The 20,450-nt window shown below is 41.1% G+C and overlaps 2 protein-coding genes across 3 annotated transcripts; both read right to left on the reverse strand.

The window, feature by feature from the left end:
- Positions 1–1,725: 1,725 nt before the first annotated feature.
- Positions 1,726–14,335, reverse strand: LOC120799494 (activin receptor type-2B-like). Of its 2 annotated transcripts, none has more exons than XM_040144731.1 (11): positions 13,967–14,335; positions 11,531–11,738; positions 9,116–9,231; positions 8,352–8,503; positions 7,928–8,071; positions 6,768–6,911; positions 5,869–6,017; positions 5,584–5,698; positions 4,728–4,866; positions 4,362–4,492; positions 1,726–2,407 (listed from the first exon to the last, which is right to left on the reverse strand). In XM_040144731.1, the coding sequence occupies exons 1-11, from the start codon at positions 14,016–14,018 to the stop codon at positions 2,213–2,215; spliced, it is 1,545 nt and encodes a 514-aa protein (XP_040000665.1). In that variant the 5' UTR covers positions 14,019–14,335; the 3' UTR covers positions 1,726–2,212. The 2 variants fall into 2 exon arrangements, with proteins under 2 accessions (XP_040000665.1, XP_040000666.1); XM_040144732.1 differs by lacking the exon at positions 13,967–14,335 and adding an exon at positions 11,849–11,911.
- Positions 14,336–17,328: 2,993 nt separating this feature from the next.
- Positions 17,329–20,228, reverse strand: LOC120799254 (gamma-crystallin N-A). The gene is made up of 4 exons (XM_040144276.1): positions 20,105–20,228; positions 19,573–19,821; positions 19,012–19,157; positions 17,329–17,548 (listed from the first exon to the last, which is right to left on the reverse strand). Exons 1-4 carry the CDS (start codon positions 20,123–20,125, stop codon positions 17,413–17,415), a joined length of 552 nt encoding a protein of 183 aa, XP_040000210.1. The 5' UTR covers positions 20,126–20,228; the 3' UTR covers positions 17,329–17,412.
- Between the last annotated feature and the right edge of the window lie 222 nt (positions 20,229–20,450).

Raw genomic sequence — 20,450 nt, forward strand, 5'->3', positions numbered from 1 at the left:
AACAGGTCAGAACATCACATCAGTGGGTTAATATTGAGGTAATACTGTTCAAACAAGTGGCCAATCACAGAAGCCACCCGCCCCAAACCATTAGGATTCTTTGTTTGTTTTGTTTTTTTTTGTTTTTTTTTTTGATGATATTCACTAAGCTTTCTGATGCAATGCTACCTACACAGCTTCAGATCCAGAGGAACTGATACCATTATTCATAGAAATCAGCAACAACCACCATTCTTGAAAAATATGAGATTTTATATCTATATATGGATCTATATATCTATATATCAATATATAGATATTTATATCAATATATAGATATTTATATCTATCTATATCTATATAGATAGATATATATAGATATCTTTATAGATATACAGATTGATATATATCTCGATATATAGATATATGTATATCTCATCACAGGGCTAGTTGTCCAAATGAATTTTAAATATGTAGAGGTGGAACTAAGAAATCCCTTTCTGTTTCTGTGAAATGAGAACTGTGACGCCCTGATATTATTATTTTTTTTATAAAACAGATCAGTACTCCACAACTGTGTGTGCACGTCTATTTACAAGAATCTGCCACTCTTCTTTTAGGTTTGTACAGCATTAACACCGTGACAACTGGTCAGGCTCTATTTAAAAAAAAAAAAAAAAAAAATCTCCACAGACAAAGAGGCCCAACCGGCGATAAAATATCTCAACTACTAAAACACAATAAAATACATAACACAACTTGATATACATGTAGAAAAAGCCTGAGGTACTTGTCAGAATATCTGAGGTCAGTCTGGAAGAGTAAGCAGCTGAGGGCTTACTCTGTCAAAAAACACAAAAACAGAATATTAGCCTCATATAATATCATGGATAGTTATCACGTTAGCGCTATATTAACAAAGAATACATGTACATCTACAAATCCTTGAGTATCCTGGAATAGTCACAGCAGCATAACAGACATTCAATGTATGGTATTCATGTTATGGTACAACTATGGCATTGCATTTGAGACAAAGGCAACCATTGAGCTCTCCTCGCATGACGTACAGTGACTGAGGTATCTGGGGACTTGTGTCCGACTGAGTCTACTGAACAAACACACATGAAAATTAAAAACAGACATGTTGCTTACTCAAGTATGGCCCTCGCATGGATAAACCCCAACTACCTGTCCTTGATTCTTACTTTAAAAACAATCTCTATCCATCTCATATCATGTAGTCTTCAAATTCCTCTCTCTCTCTCTCTAACACTCACACACACACACACACACACACTCACACACACACAGACTTAAAATCAAGAATGTGTAACATTGCAACTCCAGACAGCATCCGTCAATGCCCCTAGCACTGGCAAGGGAGTAATTCTGAATTTCTACAATTTAAAAAAAAAAAAAAAAAATTTTAAATCCAGGAATATGTCCATGATAGCTAGCTGGATAGCTTGGCTCTCAAAATTAGAGGAAATGTTCCGAAGAAGCCTACTGAATACCTGAGAGGTAGTTCCCCGGGGACAAGATGCTTGTCCCAAATCTTCAAAAAGTTCAAAACAACTGTTCAGCTTCCATTTAAGCTCCCTCCCTTACGATGAAACAGCTGTGCTCCGATTTTTTTTTTTTTTTTTTTTTTTCTCCATTCTGAGGCATTCTCAGGTTTAAAATAAGGGAGCACACTCGATTTAAAGAAAATAAAAAAAAAAAAAAATAAAAAAAATTCATCGAGAAGCTTGTGACCCCTGAGGAAGATGAATATATTTTGTCTAACAGTCTCAAAATGATTCCTCCAAGGTGTGCAGCACGTCGTCCGAGGTTTGGAGCAAAGATTCATTTAATTTGGCCACAGACAATCATGACCAACAAAAACAAAATAACAACTCATGAGGTAATAAAAAATAGTCTAACACAAAAGAAATACATGAGGTAATGAAAACGTTTAAGATTTGACACATGGGTGTTATCAGATGTGCCCATCACATAGCTTATTACTACTTCAAAACTACAGCAGATGGATGTGTTAGTAAGATCTGACTTTAAACACTGAATTGAAACATTAAAAACAGAAAAAAAAAATACCAGTATTGGGAAAAAATAGCAGCTGCATTCAAGTTGCTAGTTGTTTTTGATGTTTTTAAATATTCACGGAGATCCGCTGAATTTGGGTTTGAAAAATAAAAAGTCAGGAGCTCAGGTGAAGGATGGTGTCACCCGTTCAGGTGCTGGACTCTTTGGGAGGTAGGTCCTCGTTGGTGAGAGACGTCACAATGGAGACAGGGATGTCTGAGGTAGTGCTGCTGATCATCCTGGCGATTTGGCCGATGCGCTCTTCCACGCAGCCAGCCGACAATCGTGCCTCTGCGTCGTGGTCCCAGCATTCCTCGATGGTCTCGCACATCTGGTTCAAACCCTGTAGTCACAAACCAGAAATTACAGGAGAGTAAGTTTGTAGTTCTGAATTCTTATCTAATTAAAAGGCAGTTCACTTTGTGCATACGTTTGGACCTTAACATTAAGTAAAGATTAATCGATCACAAGATTTTAATCACAGACTCTGGGAACATGTCATTGGGATTAAAAGGAACTGCACTAAGATGCTATAAATCATATTTATCAGATTGATTCCAGTTTGTTTTATGTTAACAATGACTTTTCCATTCACACATAAGTTAGTCATGGAGTTCCACCAGGTTCTGTACTAGGACCGATACTTTTCCTACCTACATATGCTTCTTCTTGGCAACATTACCAGGAAGCACCACATAAATTTCCACTGCTATGCAGATGACACCCAAAAGACGTAAAGGCCTTGATGGCTTGTACATTTTTACTTCTAAATTCAGACAAAACTGAGGTTATTGTACTTTGCCCAAAACACCTCAGAAAACATTAATGAATCATATAGTTACTTTGGATGGCATTACCTTGGCCTCAAGTTCTACTGTTAGAAACCTTGGAGTCATTTTTCACCGGGACAAGCCCTTTGCCTCACACATGAAACAAGTCTATTGGACAGCCTTCTTAACCCTGCACAATATTGTGAAAATTAGAAACATCCTGTCTCAAAAGGATGCCGAAAAACTAGTCCATGTCTTTGTTACTTCTAGACTGGACTCCTTATTATCAGGATGTCCCAATAACTCTGTGAAAAGCCTCCAGCTGATCCAGACTGCTGCAGCGCAATACTGACAGGAACTAGAAAAAGAGATCTCCCGTATAAGATTCTCTGCATAGGCTCCCTGTAAAATCCAGAATAGAATTCAAAAGCCTTCTCCTTATGTAAAAAGACCTTGATGACCAAGCTCCATCATATCTTAAAGACCTCATAGTATCCTATTATCCCAATAGAACACTTAGCTCTCAAAATGCAGGCTTATGTGTGGTTCCTAGAGTATCCAAGAGTAGAATGGGAGGCAGAGCCTTCAGTTATCAGACAGTGTGGGTTCGGGAGGCAGACGTCCTCTCTACGTTTAAGATTACGCTTAAAACTTTCCTCTTTGATAAAGCTTATAGTTAGGGCTTGCTCAGGTGAGCCCTGAACCATCCCTTAATTATGTTGCTATAGGCCAAGGCTGCTGGGGGAACTCCCCTGGTGCACTGAGCACTTCTCTCTTCTCTCTCTCTCCATCGACGCACTTCTATCACTCTAATGGCCTGTCATTAACTTTTTGTCTTCTGTCTCCCATAGTTTGTGCTTTTCCTCTCTGACCTCATCCTCCAGGTTTCTCCGACTCTGGAGCTGCAGGATTCAGATCTGCCACTAATACTTAACACTCATCGTCATCATTATTATTAATTGGAACTGCTTTCACTGCTGCTGTTATTGTTAATAAGATTATTACACCTATACGTGTCCATGTTATTAACAGCATTATAACAACCAGTCTGACAGTGCTTGAATACAACAGTATACACAGCTGTTCCTAGTCTCTCTCTCTTCGCCTCTCCTCCATCGGTCTAGGCAGATGGCCGCCCACCCCGAGTCCGGTTCTGTCAGAGGTTTCTTCCTGTTAAAAGGGAGTTCTTCCTCTCCACTGTCACCAAGTGCTTTTTCCATGGTGGGAACTTTTTGGTTTATCTCTATAATACTGTTAAGCCTTGACCTTACTCTATAAAGCGCCCTGAGACGATGCATGTTATGATTTGGCACTATATAGATAGCTGAATTGAATTGAACTAAAGATCAATTTAACAGGGCCTAAAGTTGTAGACATAACCGAGCAAGTTTCAGAAACAACAAAAGCATAACTGATTCACGGAACTATGACCCCAAAAGATCAAGCTGTATTCACTGGAAAAAAGGATGCCTGGCATCCTGGTCCTACTGTTGAGACTGCAGGAGCTATTCTTCCACCGTTACTCACAGGATGTTTGAGCCAGCACTCCTTGATGACTGGACGCATCTTCTTGTGCACGACCACATCCTGCAGATCCTCTAGGGAGGGATGTTGGCCTATTTCATCCTCGAACGGCAGCATGTACTCGCCAACTGTTCCTGAGGAGAGACAGTAGGGCCACAGGATGAAAAGCACTACCCAGGGATCGAGTCAAGTCAACAGTGCAATATTTGAATCAAACTAGTTCTGTATTAAATCAGTTACTTTACCCACATTACACATTTAACCAGGATGAGACAAAACTAAAACTTTTCCTCTGTTTATTAGGTCAGCCTGAAGCACAATGACCTATTATTTGAGGATAAAGCAGCATTCCTGCACTGTTTGACTCACCGTCAGTCTCTGCGCAGCGGGACACCAGCTCCCACAGCACCAAGCCCATAGCGTACATGTCTATCCTCAAGAAGGAGTCTCGCTGGAAGTTGATGGCTCCCTCCAGCACCTCCGGAGCCATGTAACGCCTCGTACCCACCTGGCAGGACAATGGATTTGAGTGTGTGCATGAATATATTTTCTAGAGGGCACTTAATGATATCAACCTAATATGATGGGTACATGTTTTTTTTTTTATATATATATATAATGAGTAAATAATGGAAAAAATGGGAACCCAGCAAATGTAGTCATGTTAGTTGGCAACATTTTTTGAGAAATACCTTTTTAATACCTAGATCAAGTTTGTGGCTTTTACCTGATTTGAAACCTGCTACCTTATGACCCCTGGGCATTTGACATATGTAACCATGAGCCAGTTAAAGCAATGTGAAACAATGCTTTGGTATCAAACAGCATCCAGACTGGCTGCTGGGAAAACTGGCTCTATTTAAGGCAGCGGCCTCCAAACTTATCCTGTTACCCTGTTTCCTGAGAAAAACAGTTTTGAATTATTTTCATGATAATTCTGTAACTCCATTCCTCTCTTCAACCCCTATAATAGGGAACAGCCTCTATGTGCTTTATTCATTACTCATACTTACTGTATGAACACTGACGCTTAATTTTTTTCATGTTTTATCTTGAATCACAGTGGGGTTTTTTAAGCTATTTGACACAGATGGCCAGAACCTTTAAACTGCAAAAACCGTATAAAGCCTTTGTGCATGTATCAGCAAAAACAAAGGGACAGATACTTGGACATGCATCAGAGTGGTGATGCAGAAATCAAAACCATAGTGAACTTATTTCACACCTGGCCATGAGTATCTCCTGGAGGTTTTCCTGGTTCAAATCGTACAGCGAGCCCAAAGTCTCCAATGACTGCAGTTAAATCATCTCGAAGCATCACATTCTTACTCTTGAAGTCCCTGGGAAAAATAATTTTTAGAGAGACGTTACAGTGTTTTAATTACAGAGACGTTAAGTCACACCAATTAGTCCATGACTTTCCAGGGTAAAACTACTGAAGTGTAGTGTTGTTTCAGTGTATTTGAGTGCAAGATTCAGGGAAGCCAGAAACAGTTTGTGTTTCTCCTACCTGTGTGCAATAGTGGGTTTTGGCCCCTCTCCCTTGTAGCTGGGAATGTCCTCATGGAGGTAGGCCAAGCCGCGGGACATGGTCTCTGCTATGTGACACAGTTCACTCCAGGTCACAGTGTTACCCTTCAGGTGGTCTGTCAGTGAGCCCTGTGCACACACAAACACACAAAAGATTCAGGAACGAGGATTAACAACTGCACAAGAATCTAATTTTTAATCCATTTCTTAGAAGCTTTGCTGTTAGTCAGAGTACAGGGAGTTAGCCAACCATGACCCTGAGAACTGTTGTTTGATGCACAAAGGAGCAGGAATAGATTATTTTTGCTTTATGTTCCAGTTCCATTTGCCAGCTGGATAGTGCGGTCTGGAAAATGGAAGCGTTTAACCGAACAGAGGCGACACATGCACCCATGGAACTAACACAATTATCTGTAAATATGTTTGTGTGACACTGACATGGAGAAAAAGGTAGGATGAGGAGAAACCTTAAAAGTCAGTGCACAAATGTAATGCTACATTTGTGGTTATAGCATGTACTGTTTAAGACAAGACCAATGAACAGAATGTTCTGGTAGAAGTGAGGTGTTATTACTGCTATTTTCATTACTAGTAGTAATTGACATAAATGTCTGTATTATTTTTACACTACCTGGTTATAAATAAACTGTATGAATCTAAGCAACACAGTTTTATCTCTCTGAGGCATATTGGCTCCTGCAAACCTGCCATAAGTAATAAAATCCTATCTTTAATAAAAGCTGCGAGGGTCCATTGCTGAGGTAAATAAAGGCCTCTGCCAATATTGGAAAGCAATTCTAATCAACTTAGAAGTCTTATACCTCGCCACAAATTTATATGTGGGTATATATGGGTGTATAAGAGTAGACGTGCTCTCACCCTCTCATGAAACTCTGTGATGAGCCACAGCTCCGTCTCCAGGTTGGTTCCGTGTTTTTCTGCAGCTATGTAACGCAAGATGTTTTCATGTCGCATCCCCGGAGTCACAAAAATGTCCCGCTCATTTTGCCAAGACTGCTTATCCTATGGAAACACACAGAAACCAGAGAGTTATGTTTAAGGTCTTCATCATTTATACAAGCAATTTTGAAAGTAACGGGGTCCTTTCTTTATGCCACACAAAGCAGGTAGCCTCAGTTTTGTGCCTCTTCTATGTTAACTTTACATTTAAGTGATCATCCTTTTTTCCAAAAAATATGTACCTGGCAATCAATGACAAAACCCAGAAGTTATAAAGGTATTTCTGGAATCCTCAAAGACTCTTAACCATCTAAATGAAAAATAGTCCCTCTGGTGTATGTCTAAAAGATTTTTAACCAATTCTCCAAGTTGCACCTCTTTTTCTTAACAAGGATGGTGACCCAAAATTTTATATTATTAACACAGATATAGATATTGATATAGAGATATATAGATAATATATATATCTATGTATATCTAGTTCTATCTATCTCTATAGATAAATCTATCTATATCTCTATATCTCTCTATATATCTATATATCTCTATATCTATCTATCTCTATCTATATCTATCTCTATCTATCTCTATCTTTATATATATATATATATATAAATCTATCTTTATTTTATACACACACACACAGAAAAATTAACATGAATCAAAATAACAAATATCAGTTATAATGGTATATACTGTTTCCAGTATTTTATAATTTCATACAAAATACCACTTTTGCTTGTTTTACAAGAAACAGTAAGGACATATGTCATCATTGGCTAACTGGATTAGGAAATACGGTCACAACTTGAGAAACAGGTTGAAAATCCTTTCTATCGCGCAACAGACGGACTATCTCGTCATCCAGATGGTTAGAAGAGTCTTTAAGGTATCTGGGAATGCCTTCAGAGCAGCAGCAAGTGTTAATTAACAACTTTCTGGGTTTTTTATAGATCACAGGACATATGTTTTTTCTGAAAATCACATGCTTAGCACAGGCACAAACTGGGGCTACAAAACAGTATTCGACAAGATAAAAAAAATTACACAAATGCCTTGAATTATTATTACTGTCGTACCTGAACAGGGAAGATCTTTACAGCAACATATTCGCTCATCAACTGGGCCTTCCAAACACAACCAAAGCGCCCCCTAGCTTTGATTTCCAGCAACTGCAGAGGTTTCAGACCCACCAAGGGGGATGGAGGAGTGGGTCCTGGATCCTGAACAACAGACAAGGGAAAACATGCCTCATTCTTCTTCCAAATTTATCTCAAAAGATGTGACACTTTGGCATCCCTTACTACAAAATATTACATGAATATAACTCAAGAACTCGGTAGCATTAACGGAAGCAGCCAACAGGGTTGACGAGCAGAGAGGAAACTCCCACTTAATCGGCGGAAAATTAAAAGCAAAAATCTTGCAGTGAAAGAATGATCTCACAGATATCACCGATTACTGCTTTAGATGAGAGTCAGAGCTGAGTATGGCGTGTCTCACCTCGCTAAGGTCTACGTGGCCATAGGGAGGCTTGCGGTGGCGGTACATCCACAAGGCCAGAACAAGGGCCAGGGACAGCACACAGAGAGGCAACAGGGAGTACACCAGCACATTGAGCAGGGACGGCACCCGGGGTGGAGGCCGGATTTTCACTGTCAAGGAGGCACAGAATAATTACAGCATGTCAGATTTATGGCGTGTAAGTTATTATCGGCGTCACAAATGTCCCTCGCAGACTGAGACCTGATTTTAAAAGAGCAAGGTAACATTTTATCTACTGTCCAACCTTGATCCTTGACGGAAAAAATGATTAGGGTCTGTAGAAATACAGCGGACAGGAAAGTGACAGTCTTGCAAAATCATTCGCTTTTTGTCCCCTTCTGGTCAGCTGAAGATCAGTGCTGGACTGTGCAAATAAAGATGCTGAATTCTGCGGTATCGCGCACACAAAAAAAAAAGTGAATGCCTTAGTTTTAGTCTCCCATTTCAACTGCAAGACATTACAATGTCGGTGAGACAAATTGCAAGGATTTTAAAACAATTTTCGACTGTGGCTCTTGTAGACACAAAAGGTAACAAGGGATAAATTAGTAACATTTAAACGAAAACAATTCAAAGTCTGTGTAAAAGGAGTCATAAAATCACCATCGTGATGTTTTTTTTAACACTAGATGCAAGGCTAAGTTCAACTCCCACTAATCGGAGGGGAAAAGTAAAGACCCATTTTTTGCCGGTACTGTATGTGGAATTAATTTGCCGCTTACCTCGGTTTCCACTGCCAATCAGGTCGGGAAGGTGGGTGAATCGTTCATTGCAGTAGTTGCCCTCGCAGCAGCAGAAGAAGACCTGAGGGTTTTCCTCCATGGAAACACACTCTTGCCTAAAACAGCAGATGACACACACACACACACACACACTACCATTACTGCTCAGATAACCAAATGTCGAAACAAGATACGTGTCAAACTGTTTTTAGTAATTAACAGTAGGGCCAAAATATCATGACAGTAAAACCAACATAGCATTTCATGATCTAGACTTTAAGTTGAAGGGCAGGTGAGAGGCTCGACCTTCTGCTGCGCATAAACTATTTAATGACAAAGTAATATTTGTTCTATTTTTTGTCTGGACTGTCATTAACCCTTGGTGGCGTTTCCCCTGGCAATGTATGAGCCCACAAAGACTAAATTTTGTAGGGTACTTGAGTGATCAAAATCTTATTTTTTTATTTTTTTATTTTTTTATTGAGAATATATTATTTTATTAATCTTGATCTTATCAAGGCAGCAAATGTTCCAAATTCAGGGGAACCACGGGATTTCTAACACTATATACACATAACTGCAGATCTCAGCTTTTTAATACCACAACACATCTTTGTGACACTGGAGCAAATTTACCTTTCCAGGTCTGATTATATTCCCTCTGTGGTTGTAATTACTGCAAACAGCACTTCACGCCAAAGTAATTTCGCTGGAAACTGTCAACATATTTGCAGCTGCGTCTAAACCCACAATTTGTATGCGTCCCATTCTAGCAAAGCCTTTTAAAAACCTGCTTTGATTTAATCATCCTCGAATAGCCACTGTTGCGCTCAAAACAGTTGTCATCAACTGCTATTCAACAGCTCCAGTCTTGATCTTGAATTACTCAGCGACGGCAGGTCAATCTCACAACTAGTTTTACATTTAGCACCAGAAAGGCTGCCAAGTATTACAAAAAGACCCCCTACACACACAGCTGTGTCAACTAGGAGCAATTACTGAAATTCTCTTTTATCCAGTTCGTGCGTTCGTGAGCCAGCAAAGGTCTCCAGCTTTTTCTAAAATGCTGTGGCTTGAATATTAAAGACTAGACAGTTTGATTGTGCCACACAACTCTGCTCTGGCAGACTATGCGGTTCTTTCCAGAAAGAATAAAGGGGAGCGGTGCTGCTTGCAGAGCATTTTCCCGAACTAAATCCATACTTGTGGAAATCACGTCCCCCATCTAATAGAGACTGATTCTATCAATGCTTCTATATCACGATTGGGGGCTTCACTTTGAAATTACTTCAGCCTACCCTCAACCTGTTTGGCTGGCCTTACAGTTTGTATTGTATAACATATTAAATAATTTACATTCAGTATACCCTGTTGTGCATTCTGTGTGTGTACAGATGCTTGCTTGTGTGGGCACAGTAAGCCGCATGCCTTCTAGTCTACGTTTGCCTTTATACATGAGATCAAACAAACAATTCTTTGATTAATTGAGCAACAAATAATTAATCAATAGCTATTTTGATGATCCATTAATGTTTTGAGTCACTTCACAAGCAAAAAAAGGGTACACATGTGTTGGTATCACCTCCTGTTTTCTATCTGTGAGGTTTAGTTGATCGTAAAAATGAGCAACTGAAATAGTTTACCTTGGGCTCAGGAAAACTGCACTGGGCATTTTTGAGTTTTTATAATTTTTTTGACATTTTATAGCTTAATTGATGATGACAATAATCATTAGCTGCAGCCCTTTATCATTCTCTTCTTAGCTTCACGTGCAGTGTGTATTAAGTGCCGTGTCTTTTTACAGTATATTATGTGTATTGAGAATAACGTTGGAGATAAAGAACTGAAAATCATTTTTTTTTTTTAAAAAGCAATCAATATGCAAATGGACACAGTCACTCTGTAACTTATCCTGCATCTCTTTGTTTTGTGCCATTTTTTTTTTTTGTAAAGCTGGGATGTTTTTAGAGATGCCACTGATGATCTCCCATATTAATCAATATGTTTACACTGTGAAATGTCAGAAAAGAAAGGGAAAACTGACCTTCAAAAATGTTCCCAGAGCGTGATACGACAACTTTTAATATGACCACCAGGGCCAAATCTCAAAGATATTCAATTTACCGTGGAAAAAATGTGCACAAGAGAAGACGAGCTAACTGTCATATTTGAGGACATGCAACCAACAAATGTTTACCATTTTTTCAGTTGATTGGCTTATTGACAAACTGTTTCTGCATTAGATCGGCTATTTCTGTCCCTGAAAAGGCCCAAGGTCGCAGAAATAAAGATGCACTGAGCTACATGTGGGTACTGGGGCTGTTGTACTCGCCGCCAGTCACTCTGGGCATGAGCCAGATACCTAAAATATAAACCCAAATGCACGGCGGCGATGACCTCACTCGGTGACCCGACCTGTCATAGCAGTTGAAGTCATCCAGCCAGCAGCCCTTCTTCACCAGCTTGATGGTCCCTGAGGAGTTGAGCCAGGAGGCGTAACAGTGCAGTCGCTTGTCCTTCTCCCCCTCACAGCGCTCGAAGCCGCTCTGGTTGGTCCTCTCCGTACGCCAGTTATCATTGTAGTACACACACTCCCGGGTCTCAGCTTCACCCAGACTGTACCCTGAGATTGGACAGAAGGCCTCGGTCAGCTCGCAGCGTAATGAATTGAAAACTCACTGGCGGAAGCACGGGCATATGGTGCCCTGTCCGGGCCGTGCTACGAAGAATCACCTCTAAGCGGAGCCTCTAGCATCGCTCTGGCACGTGGCCGGGTTTGGGAGCTCTCTGTAGTAAAAAGGGAGTTCCTCTGGGCTACGAAATTGTTAATGCATAGTAGTTCAGCATAATACCCTTCGCTGAAAAAATCATTCAGAGAGTAACAAGTTAAAAAAAGAAAAGAAAAAAAAGAAAAGAAAAAAGAGGCAAATGACAGAGTTTAATTAACAACAGGAGAACAATGACCTGCCCTGCTGTGGTATAGAAACGCCAGACATATCGGCATGCTACTTCTGCAGAAGTAGCATGCCAAATCTGGAGGGACAGATAAGACCACCTTTCTTTAAGGGGAAACCAAGCTGAAATGTAACAATAGCTGTCAGTCTCCCAATCTTGCATTCCTTCTAGGAAAGGGTTTTATTATTCCTCCCAGGGGATTTAATGTTGGACGCACTCAAGCAACATGTAGGAGACGTGTTCTTGATGAACAGTAAAGCAGGTAAGCAGGTATCTGCCGTACGTGTCAGTCACAGTATCTTATGGACATTCGTGCCTAATCTTTGTTCAGAGCAAAAATAGTGCCTGTCTCTTTAAATCCCTGCCTATAGGAGGCTGCCCATCCCCCAGTATTACCCCCACCAACCCATTACACACACACACACACACACACACACACACATTCACAGGCACACTTTGTACTTACACATCTATGCATTTAGTTGTCCGGCAGCATACAATGGACTTCATTATGGCACACAGGGATATATGCACTGACCAAAACATCATGCTCACTATTAAGGGAGGAAAGGTAGTAAGGACAAATACCCCCCCCACACACACACACACACACACACACACACTAGTGATGCTCAATGCTCCATTGAGCCGAGATGGCATTTCTGATATCTGTGGTCACATGATGCGGGAGGACTTTTACTACATGATCATTCCCTAACCGACCCCCCCCCCCACCCACCCCCCAACCCCCTCCTCCCTCCCTCTGTCACTTACTGAGGCTTACACCACAACAACCTGAATTCTGGAGAAGCAGCTTACTATACACCCGGAGTCGTAATCTATAAACCATAAAGGCATTAGCCACAGCGCTATTTGGCACAGAGGAGACAGCTGTGCCTCAATGAAATTTTTATTACAGTTCGAGGAAGAGCTAGAAAAAAACATTTCGTGAGGGGGCAAGCGGATGTTATTGTTGTCAAAAGAACTATTTCGTCTTTGTAAACTGGGGGTAGATGGGTATTAATGTCTGAGACGCAATAAAATCTCCCGTATGAGTTGCAAACGCTGGGACAAGAGGGGGGGAAAAAAAAGAAAACGCCAAACAAAAGAAAAACATCCCTCATGCTCAATTTCACGTGGTACCAAGTCACAGGCTTTGGTATCAGAGGAGTGTGTGTGTAACAGTAACCTCGACGCAAGATAAAGACCTGGCTACAGACGACCATGCGCTGCCTCTTCAAATCAAACGCCAATGATTTATTTAAAAAAAGAAAAACGGAGGAAATGTGCGGCTCTCGTTCGAGCCCCGAAACCACAAAACAAGAGTGCAGACTTCAGATGTAGCCTATAAGGTTTCAGGATGTTGATGCAGCTGCTGCCTTCTATTCCTGCCACTGTTGAGGAAGGCGAGGGTGCTGGTGGTGGGGGGGGACGCAACAGTTTCACATTTGGACAAATGTTTTATTTTTATTTTTTATTTCACACCCTCAAACGGAGCATCTAATGGACAGTGCAAAGCCCCCCCCCCTTTTTTTTTTAAGTAAACGAAAAAAAACAAAAAGTGGCAGCTGTCGCTTTAATAATTCTCGACGGTATGTGTGTTTAAGGGACACACAGAGAAAGGGGCGATTGTGTGGAAGGGAATAAAATGCCCACCGCGGAACGATGGCATCCACCGCCGACAAAGTTTAAACAACTAACAAAACGCAAAAGCTCGTTCGCGGGTCGAAATTTCAAAAGCATACAATTACAGGCACGCGCGCACATACACACACAAACACACACACACACAAACACAAAGTGTCCGTTTCTGGATGAACGACTCCGGTGGGGGGGAAAAAGAGAGAGAGAGAGAGAGAAACTGTTGCAATTTCTAAACCAACAATGGCAGCTTACCTGCGCATAAAGTTCCCAGAAGAAGTGAACAAGTCAGCCATGAAAAAGACATATTCCGTTTTAAATACAGGACAGAGATTTCCCCCGCTTTCCGTCGCGAACATTAAAACTCAGGTCGTCCAAAACATCAGTCCAGGATCAAAACGACCACGGGGCCTTCGGTCCCTCCAGCAGTCTAACCACCGCCGCCGCCGCCGCCACCGCCACCACAACGCGTGTCAATACGGCGGTGCAACAATGTTGCGAGAGGAGACGGGAACGATTAATTGACTGCCGGGGCTGTTAGTCCGTGAATAGGTGCAGCATTTCGCTTCGGAAACGGGATCCCAAAAAAAAAAAGAAAAAAAAAAAAAAAAGAAGCCGAACGGGAAGCCGTCGAAAACACCCGAGACGAAAGCCCGGTTTTTTGTTTTTTGTTTTTTGTTTAAGGTTATTCACTTGGAGAGTATAGCACCGCTGCGTCGGGAGGTCGGTCGGGGTTTACATGCATGTTACTGATCTGTGTCCAAAATGGCTTCTAAATGGGGAATGGGCTGCAAAAAAAAAAAAAAAAAAAAAGGGAAACCCGGATGTGTAAACACAAAGAGGGGAATTCAGGCAGCCAGCGAGTGACCTCAACGCGACACCGCAGGCACACGACTTTATGTTAGCCTCGCATCGGCAATTATCACATTAATTTAAGCGTAGAGACCCCGACAAAGGCGATACGAGGTGCCGGGGAGAGCCGAGTGCTCTCCGCGTTCGCGTCTGTCCCGGTGGCGGCGGATGGAGCACTTGCGCTTTCTGTCGCCCGAGAGTTGGTTTTTTTTTACAGTCTCACTTTTCGGTTTTATGTCGTTTAGCCCAAGGTGTTAAGTGATGGTTGTGGCCATTTCCTACTGGATTGACCTGTTACACGTAGAAAAAGACTGCAGCATGTTTGACTTCTCTCTCTCTTTTTTTTTTTAAAATAACAATAATAATAATACGAATTGTTTTTGAAATAACGTGTTGCAATATTTTAGTTGCGAAAGTACAACTACATTAAACGATATAAGGTCAACCGTCCGGTGAGGCAGGCTATACATACAGCCATACACATGATATATGATTATTATTGTAATTATTATTATCATTAGCATTATTATTACTATTGTATCATTTTCTATAGAGTATACCAGCACAGTTAGCCAGAATTTACACATTCAAAATCTAAATGCATTAGCTCCTACTGTATTAACGCAATATAGTATAGCTTTTTTTTTTTGTCAGTGTTAATGTGATAAATATCTCTCACAGCCCCACGATCATGATCAATTCTTTTGGTTTTTTTTTTTTTTCCCCTTTTTCTATCTGAATGATCTTTTATGCATAAGTCGCGTTGCTAAAAATAGCTGACCTAATTTGGAGTAACAGGATACAATAGATGCTATTTAAAATGTATTCGTTCTAATTACTCATTTCACCGCGGCACAGTGTTAAATATGAAATACAACTCAAGCAGCTAAAACCCAAACGGAGCAAAGCGTGGATCATAATGGGTCGCAAAGCATTTTTACTGCCATCACAAAACAGGAAATGAATGACATTAATCTTCCTTCATTTCCAAACATGACTCTTTTTTTTTTTTCTTTTTTCTTTTTTTAATAGTCTGTTTCCAAATAACCTATGACATTGCATAAAAAGATGTGTCTTGTATCAAAGGACTGGGCAGCCTGCCCCCTCTGCTAGTCTCCCAGTCAACAGACGATCACCTATAGAGGTATTTTCCTGAAAGAGTTAGGGTCCAAGTTCTTTTCCTCTGTGTAATTTTGGTATGCTTCTCTTGTAGAACCTCTCCCCCTAAGAAGTTCTTACCTCCATTAGAGCAAGTTTTACTAGATCTCTGAAATGGAACAGTTGCCCACAACAACAGAGCGTCCTGGCACGCAGTTTGCTGCACAGCATTTAGCACACGCTTTTTCAAAGTTGAAGTCCTTTGTGTAAAATAACAAAATCCCATCGTCACAGAAGATCATCAGTGACCTTGTTAAAATGCCATTAAGACTCGCTCGCAGGTGCCCCTCTCTTGTCTTGTCTTTGACATCCAGACTAATGGCGTGGTGGTGACAGCCAGCCAATTCATGCAGCAAATGGCCTAGGAATAAGGTTAGCTATAGGTAATCGCTGTTAAACTAGTGCCGTCGAGCGTAACTCAAGACAAAGTATTTCCTCATTAAGCTATCCTATATTGACCCTGTAACTCAATAGAGGCCATGAGCGAAACCTTGTAAAGATAGATGTTCTGTTGTCATGACGGTCGGAAGGGAAAGCACATGAGTGCTCATTAAAGGCCCACCAGCCACCACCATGGTGTGACATTCCCAGACGAATGAGAGCGTGCTTAAAAAACGTGAAACTACGGTGTTGACGGCGTTGCACAACGCGACTAAATGCGACATATGCCAGCCTGTCCCCGCCCCGCGTGCTGCGTCGTACACGGCGTCAGCGCGCGATGCATACACGCCGTGTGCATGACATGATGCAAAACTGCGTTTGAGATTGTTGGACAAACTGAATTTAGGTGGACGAACTCCAAACAGAGATCGGTTCATTAATGAGTGATTCAAAATTGGAGCCTCTGTTCTGGGGTTTTCCAAAGCATTCAGACATTTTTATGCGTCTGTGTCACCGCAGCTGAGAGTCTTCATTGTGATCACTTTGAAAACCTTGGGGGTGAGCCTCACGACTTCACAGTAAAATAGATAAATGACACTAGGTGGTAGCAGAGCTCCCTGGGGCATGTGCCGATACTGCTTCAACCTGTGCAATATCTCTCTCTCACACTCTTGATTTATTCAGTGTATATGTAGAGAGGATACACAGTGTCTGTTGTTCACAGCTGACTGCCAAACATGCATTCGTATGAGGGGGATGTGTGTGTGTTAAAAGGCTGAGCGACTGCTTTTTGTGTCTCTGTGAGTTTTGATTACGGCATTTTTTTTCGCTGATTATCCGGCCACGAGTTTGTTTTTTTTACTATCAAAACATTTTAATTTCCCTCCTGGATAAATAAAACTCCCATATATCTAACTGACATTCTGTGCTCAGTGGTATCCAGAATACCTCACTTCACTTGATAAAGGATCCATTAGTGTATGGAAAAGCACATCACTTAATGGTTTTGTAGTTTTGTCGTATAGTAGAAAACCAATTACCTGAATCATAGCCTGCGGCCACTTCTACAGTGAAGTATAATGGTTAAGTTAGGAGTTTTACACCGAGTGAGAATTGGAGGAGAAAAAATGGAAATAAGATTGAAAATATTGTAGGATCACTACTTTATTTCAGCCATTGAATAATTTAGTACAAAAATAAAACAACAAGCAATGTCAAACATTTTCTTCATCCTTTATTAATTTACGGTGTTTTCCCTCACCGGGTGTTCTCATCCCTGCAGTCACATTATCAGCGACAGTGAGAGGGTTTTAAAAGTAGTTTGCCACCCTGCGAACAGACTGGATGTTGGGGTTCTCTGCCTGCCACTCCATGTGGGTGCAGTAGTTTCCTCTCTCCACGATGTACATGCGGCCGCGGTAGTTAGGCTCCTCGTACAGCACCCAGCTGTTTGGAAGAATGAACAAAAATAATGCATTTATTTTATGCAGTATTTTGTGTAGGACGGGATAAATAGAGTCTGAGCAAGGCAAATTTATGTATATGGCAACATTTGTACATGAGGCACTTTCAAAGTGCTTTAGGTACTTCTAAAAACTTTGTGACATATTTCTGACAGTATTCTACCGGAGTTGCCTTATTTACATCTCAAGTTGATGCTTATGGTTGAAAGGGCAAGTTTAATGACTACAAACAATTTTCCTAAATGACACATTTTCTCACTTACCTTTTGTGGCATGTAGTCATGCAGATAGTTTTGATTCACCTTTTAGATTTTTTATAGAAAACTTTTCTTTAAAAATATATGTATATATATATATATATATATATATATATATATATGTGTGTGTTTTGGGGGTGTTTTATTTTTAAGTGTGGAGAGTGGAGAGATAACAGGAAATGAGTGGAGAGAGAGAAATGCAAAATGGTGTGCAACAAGAGTCCCCCGCCTGAATCGGGCCCAGGGGCATTGTGACTCATCAGCACCATACACCCCTTGGACACCGGGGCACCGGAACTTTGAGATTTCTGACCCCACCCCAGCACAATGAGAGGGGAATGGAATTTTGTTTGTGCTGCTAAAATCATTGAAAAATGGCATTCAAAAAGAATTCAACAGACAGATTCCCAGTTGATTTCTTTTCTCTTACTTTTCCCCTTAATGTAATTCTGTATATCTTGCCCTGAGTTTCTAGGAGTGGTCTTTGTAAAAGCGTTCGGCTTCCTACCTCTCCTGCACAAGCTTCTGTTTACTTTAAATTCATGTATATCTGAGCAAATGCAGGTGAAAGTGTGTTACTAACGATGATCTACATTCCTCACTGTGAACAGTTTTCAGCGGGACTACCACTGCGTCTCTCACCAGAGAAATAGCCCCCGTTAAAACTGCTGACAAGTGTGTTTAGCGACCTGGCTAAAGTAACAAGGACGCTATTTCCCCAAAGAGATGTGGCGGGTGAAGTTTTTTAACTCCGTTTTTCATTTGGGGGGTTTCAAGATGGTGACCATGTATCACAACATCCCTGATTTGAGTATGGTTAGGGACTTGTGTTGCATGTCACCCCCTTCCCTCTCCCCACATGTCCTGCCTGCTTTCTACTCCTATCTAATAAAGGCAAAAATTCATTTATAATCTTTTTTTTTTTTTCATCTCTGTGAGCACCGTGCAGAAAATTAATTAATTTATTAACATTAATTTCATTAATAATTTATCAAATAGAACTAAAACTATCTGCATGGTTAAATACCAAAAGAGGCATGTGAGAAAATATGCCTTTTGTGATTTGGGTCATATAAGTGATAAAAAAAAAAAGTGCAATTCATCAGTGAAGCATAATGAACCAGAGTAGTCTGGCAGATGGTGAATAGGCTTGTGTGCTTCAAGCGGGTTAAACGGCGGAGACACGTACGCTCCATCTCCATAAACCTTGATGGAGTTGATAGAGTTCTTGGTCAGGCCTCGTGCTTGCAGAAATGGACAGTCATCGCACAGCTCCACACACTGGCCAGTGAAGTTGTCTCCCTCGAACAGCTCCATCCTATAGTGCTCTCCATGCTGGGGAGGATAATGACATGCCAGCTCGCTGAGTCATAGCAACAGTGTTTGGCTTCACCTCACAGCAAAGAGCCAAGGCCTTCCCTTTGATGAGACATGAACTATATTGTGTGCACAAACTCCTGCACTTATGGAAATCTAAAGGTTAAGTATGATGATATGTATAGTCCACAGTCTATGTCTGTAAATACATGCAAGCTGCTAATATGCCTCTGTGCTGCTAATTCAGGACTAATTCATGTATCATTAAAATTATTTTCACTTTGATTTGTCTCAAAAACAGACGTGCAGACACGAGGCCACGCCTATGCCAGCCTGGGATGCTCTTTTTCTTTTTTCCTTTTTTTTTTTTTTTACCAACCAAATATTTGTCTGTCCCTTTCGGTCTCACACACACACACACACACACTCTTACCATCCTGATTGGCCTGCAGGAGCCCATGTGATCATTATGGGCATTCCAGCGCTGGAACTCAGGGTACTCTCCGTGCTCCAGAATGTACTGTTGGCCCTTGAAGTCTGGGTGGTCGAAGCAGACGAAGGCGCCGCTCTCCACTCGGACAGAGTTGACCCTGTTCATGAAGCCTCGGTCCTGGAAGTTGTCGCAGTCGCTGCAGATTTCCAGCTTCCTCCCAGTGAAACATTTTCCCTCATAGAACACGATCTGTTTTTTTTTTTTTTTTTGCCACAACAGTGAAGATTAAAATATATTTTTTTCTCCTAGCAGACACTTCTATGCTGCAACAATGATTATTTCTGACCACACCGAGCTGCAGATAATGAGAAAGATATCTTGCAAAAGTGCCATTCAACGCTGTAAAGTGTAATATCTGAGGTTGGACCGGTCCTCAACATCACTGTCTTTTGTGATTTACTTTTGTTTGTGAAACACCTGCATAGGTTTTGGAAAGCCCCCTCTGTGGCTGCATCCTTGTTGTGGTACTCACCTTTCCTGAGTACTGAGACATTTTCCACTGTTAGCTCTTCCAAACTAGTCACACAGTATAAGAGTGGAAAAATTTGGACACCCAGATATATATGGCCAAGAGAGAGGGTGGTGGTATCGCGAGGCCGAGGCAACAAAAGCACAACAATGGGGGGTTTAGAGATTTTGCCACATGGACAGTTTCCCTTACATTTACCACTGCTGATATTGGACTTTGGCTGTAGACGGCGAAACAAAAGAGTGAGAGAGATTTTGCTTTGATTGGGCTTTGAGAGTGATGTTGCACTGAGTTGGGGCTGCAGAGTAATATTTGGGTTGTGTCCAGATGAGGGGAGACGAGGAGCAAA

Source organism: Xiphias gladius, chromosome 14, assembly GCF_016859285.1.
Source record: "Xiphias gladius isolate SHS-SW01 ecotype Sanya breed wild chromosome 14, ASM1685928v1, whole genome shotgun sequence".
Taxonomy (NCBI): domain Eukaryota; kingdom Metazoa; phylum Chordata; class Actinopteri; order Istiophoriformes; family Xiphiidae; genus Xiphias; species Xiphias gladius.

Coding starts and splice junctions, on each gene's coding strand:
- LOC120799494 (XM_040144731.1), bottom strand. CDS start 14,018: ATGTCTTTTTCATGGCTGACTTGTTCACTTCTTCTGGGAACTTTATGC. Junction 6,018..6,767: donor TCACAGAGTTTCATGAGAGG/GTGAGAGCACGT, acceptor GTGTGTGCACAG/GGCTCACTGACAGACCACCT. Junction 5,699..5,868: donor AAACCCACTATTGCACACAG/GTAGGAGAAACA, acceptor TATTTTTCCCAG/GGACTTCAAGAGTAAGAATG.
- LOC120799254 (XM_040144276.1), bottom strand. CDS start 20,125: ATGTCTCAGTACTCAGGAAAG. Junction 19,822..20,104: donor TGTCTCAGTACTCAGGAAAG/GTGAGTACCACA, acceptor AAAAAAAAACAG/ATCGTGTTCTATGAGGGAAA. Junction 19,158..19,572: donor CCTGCAGGCCAATCAGGATG/GTAAGAGTGTGT, acceptor TATCCTCCCCAG/CATGGAGAGCACTATAGGAT.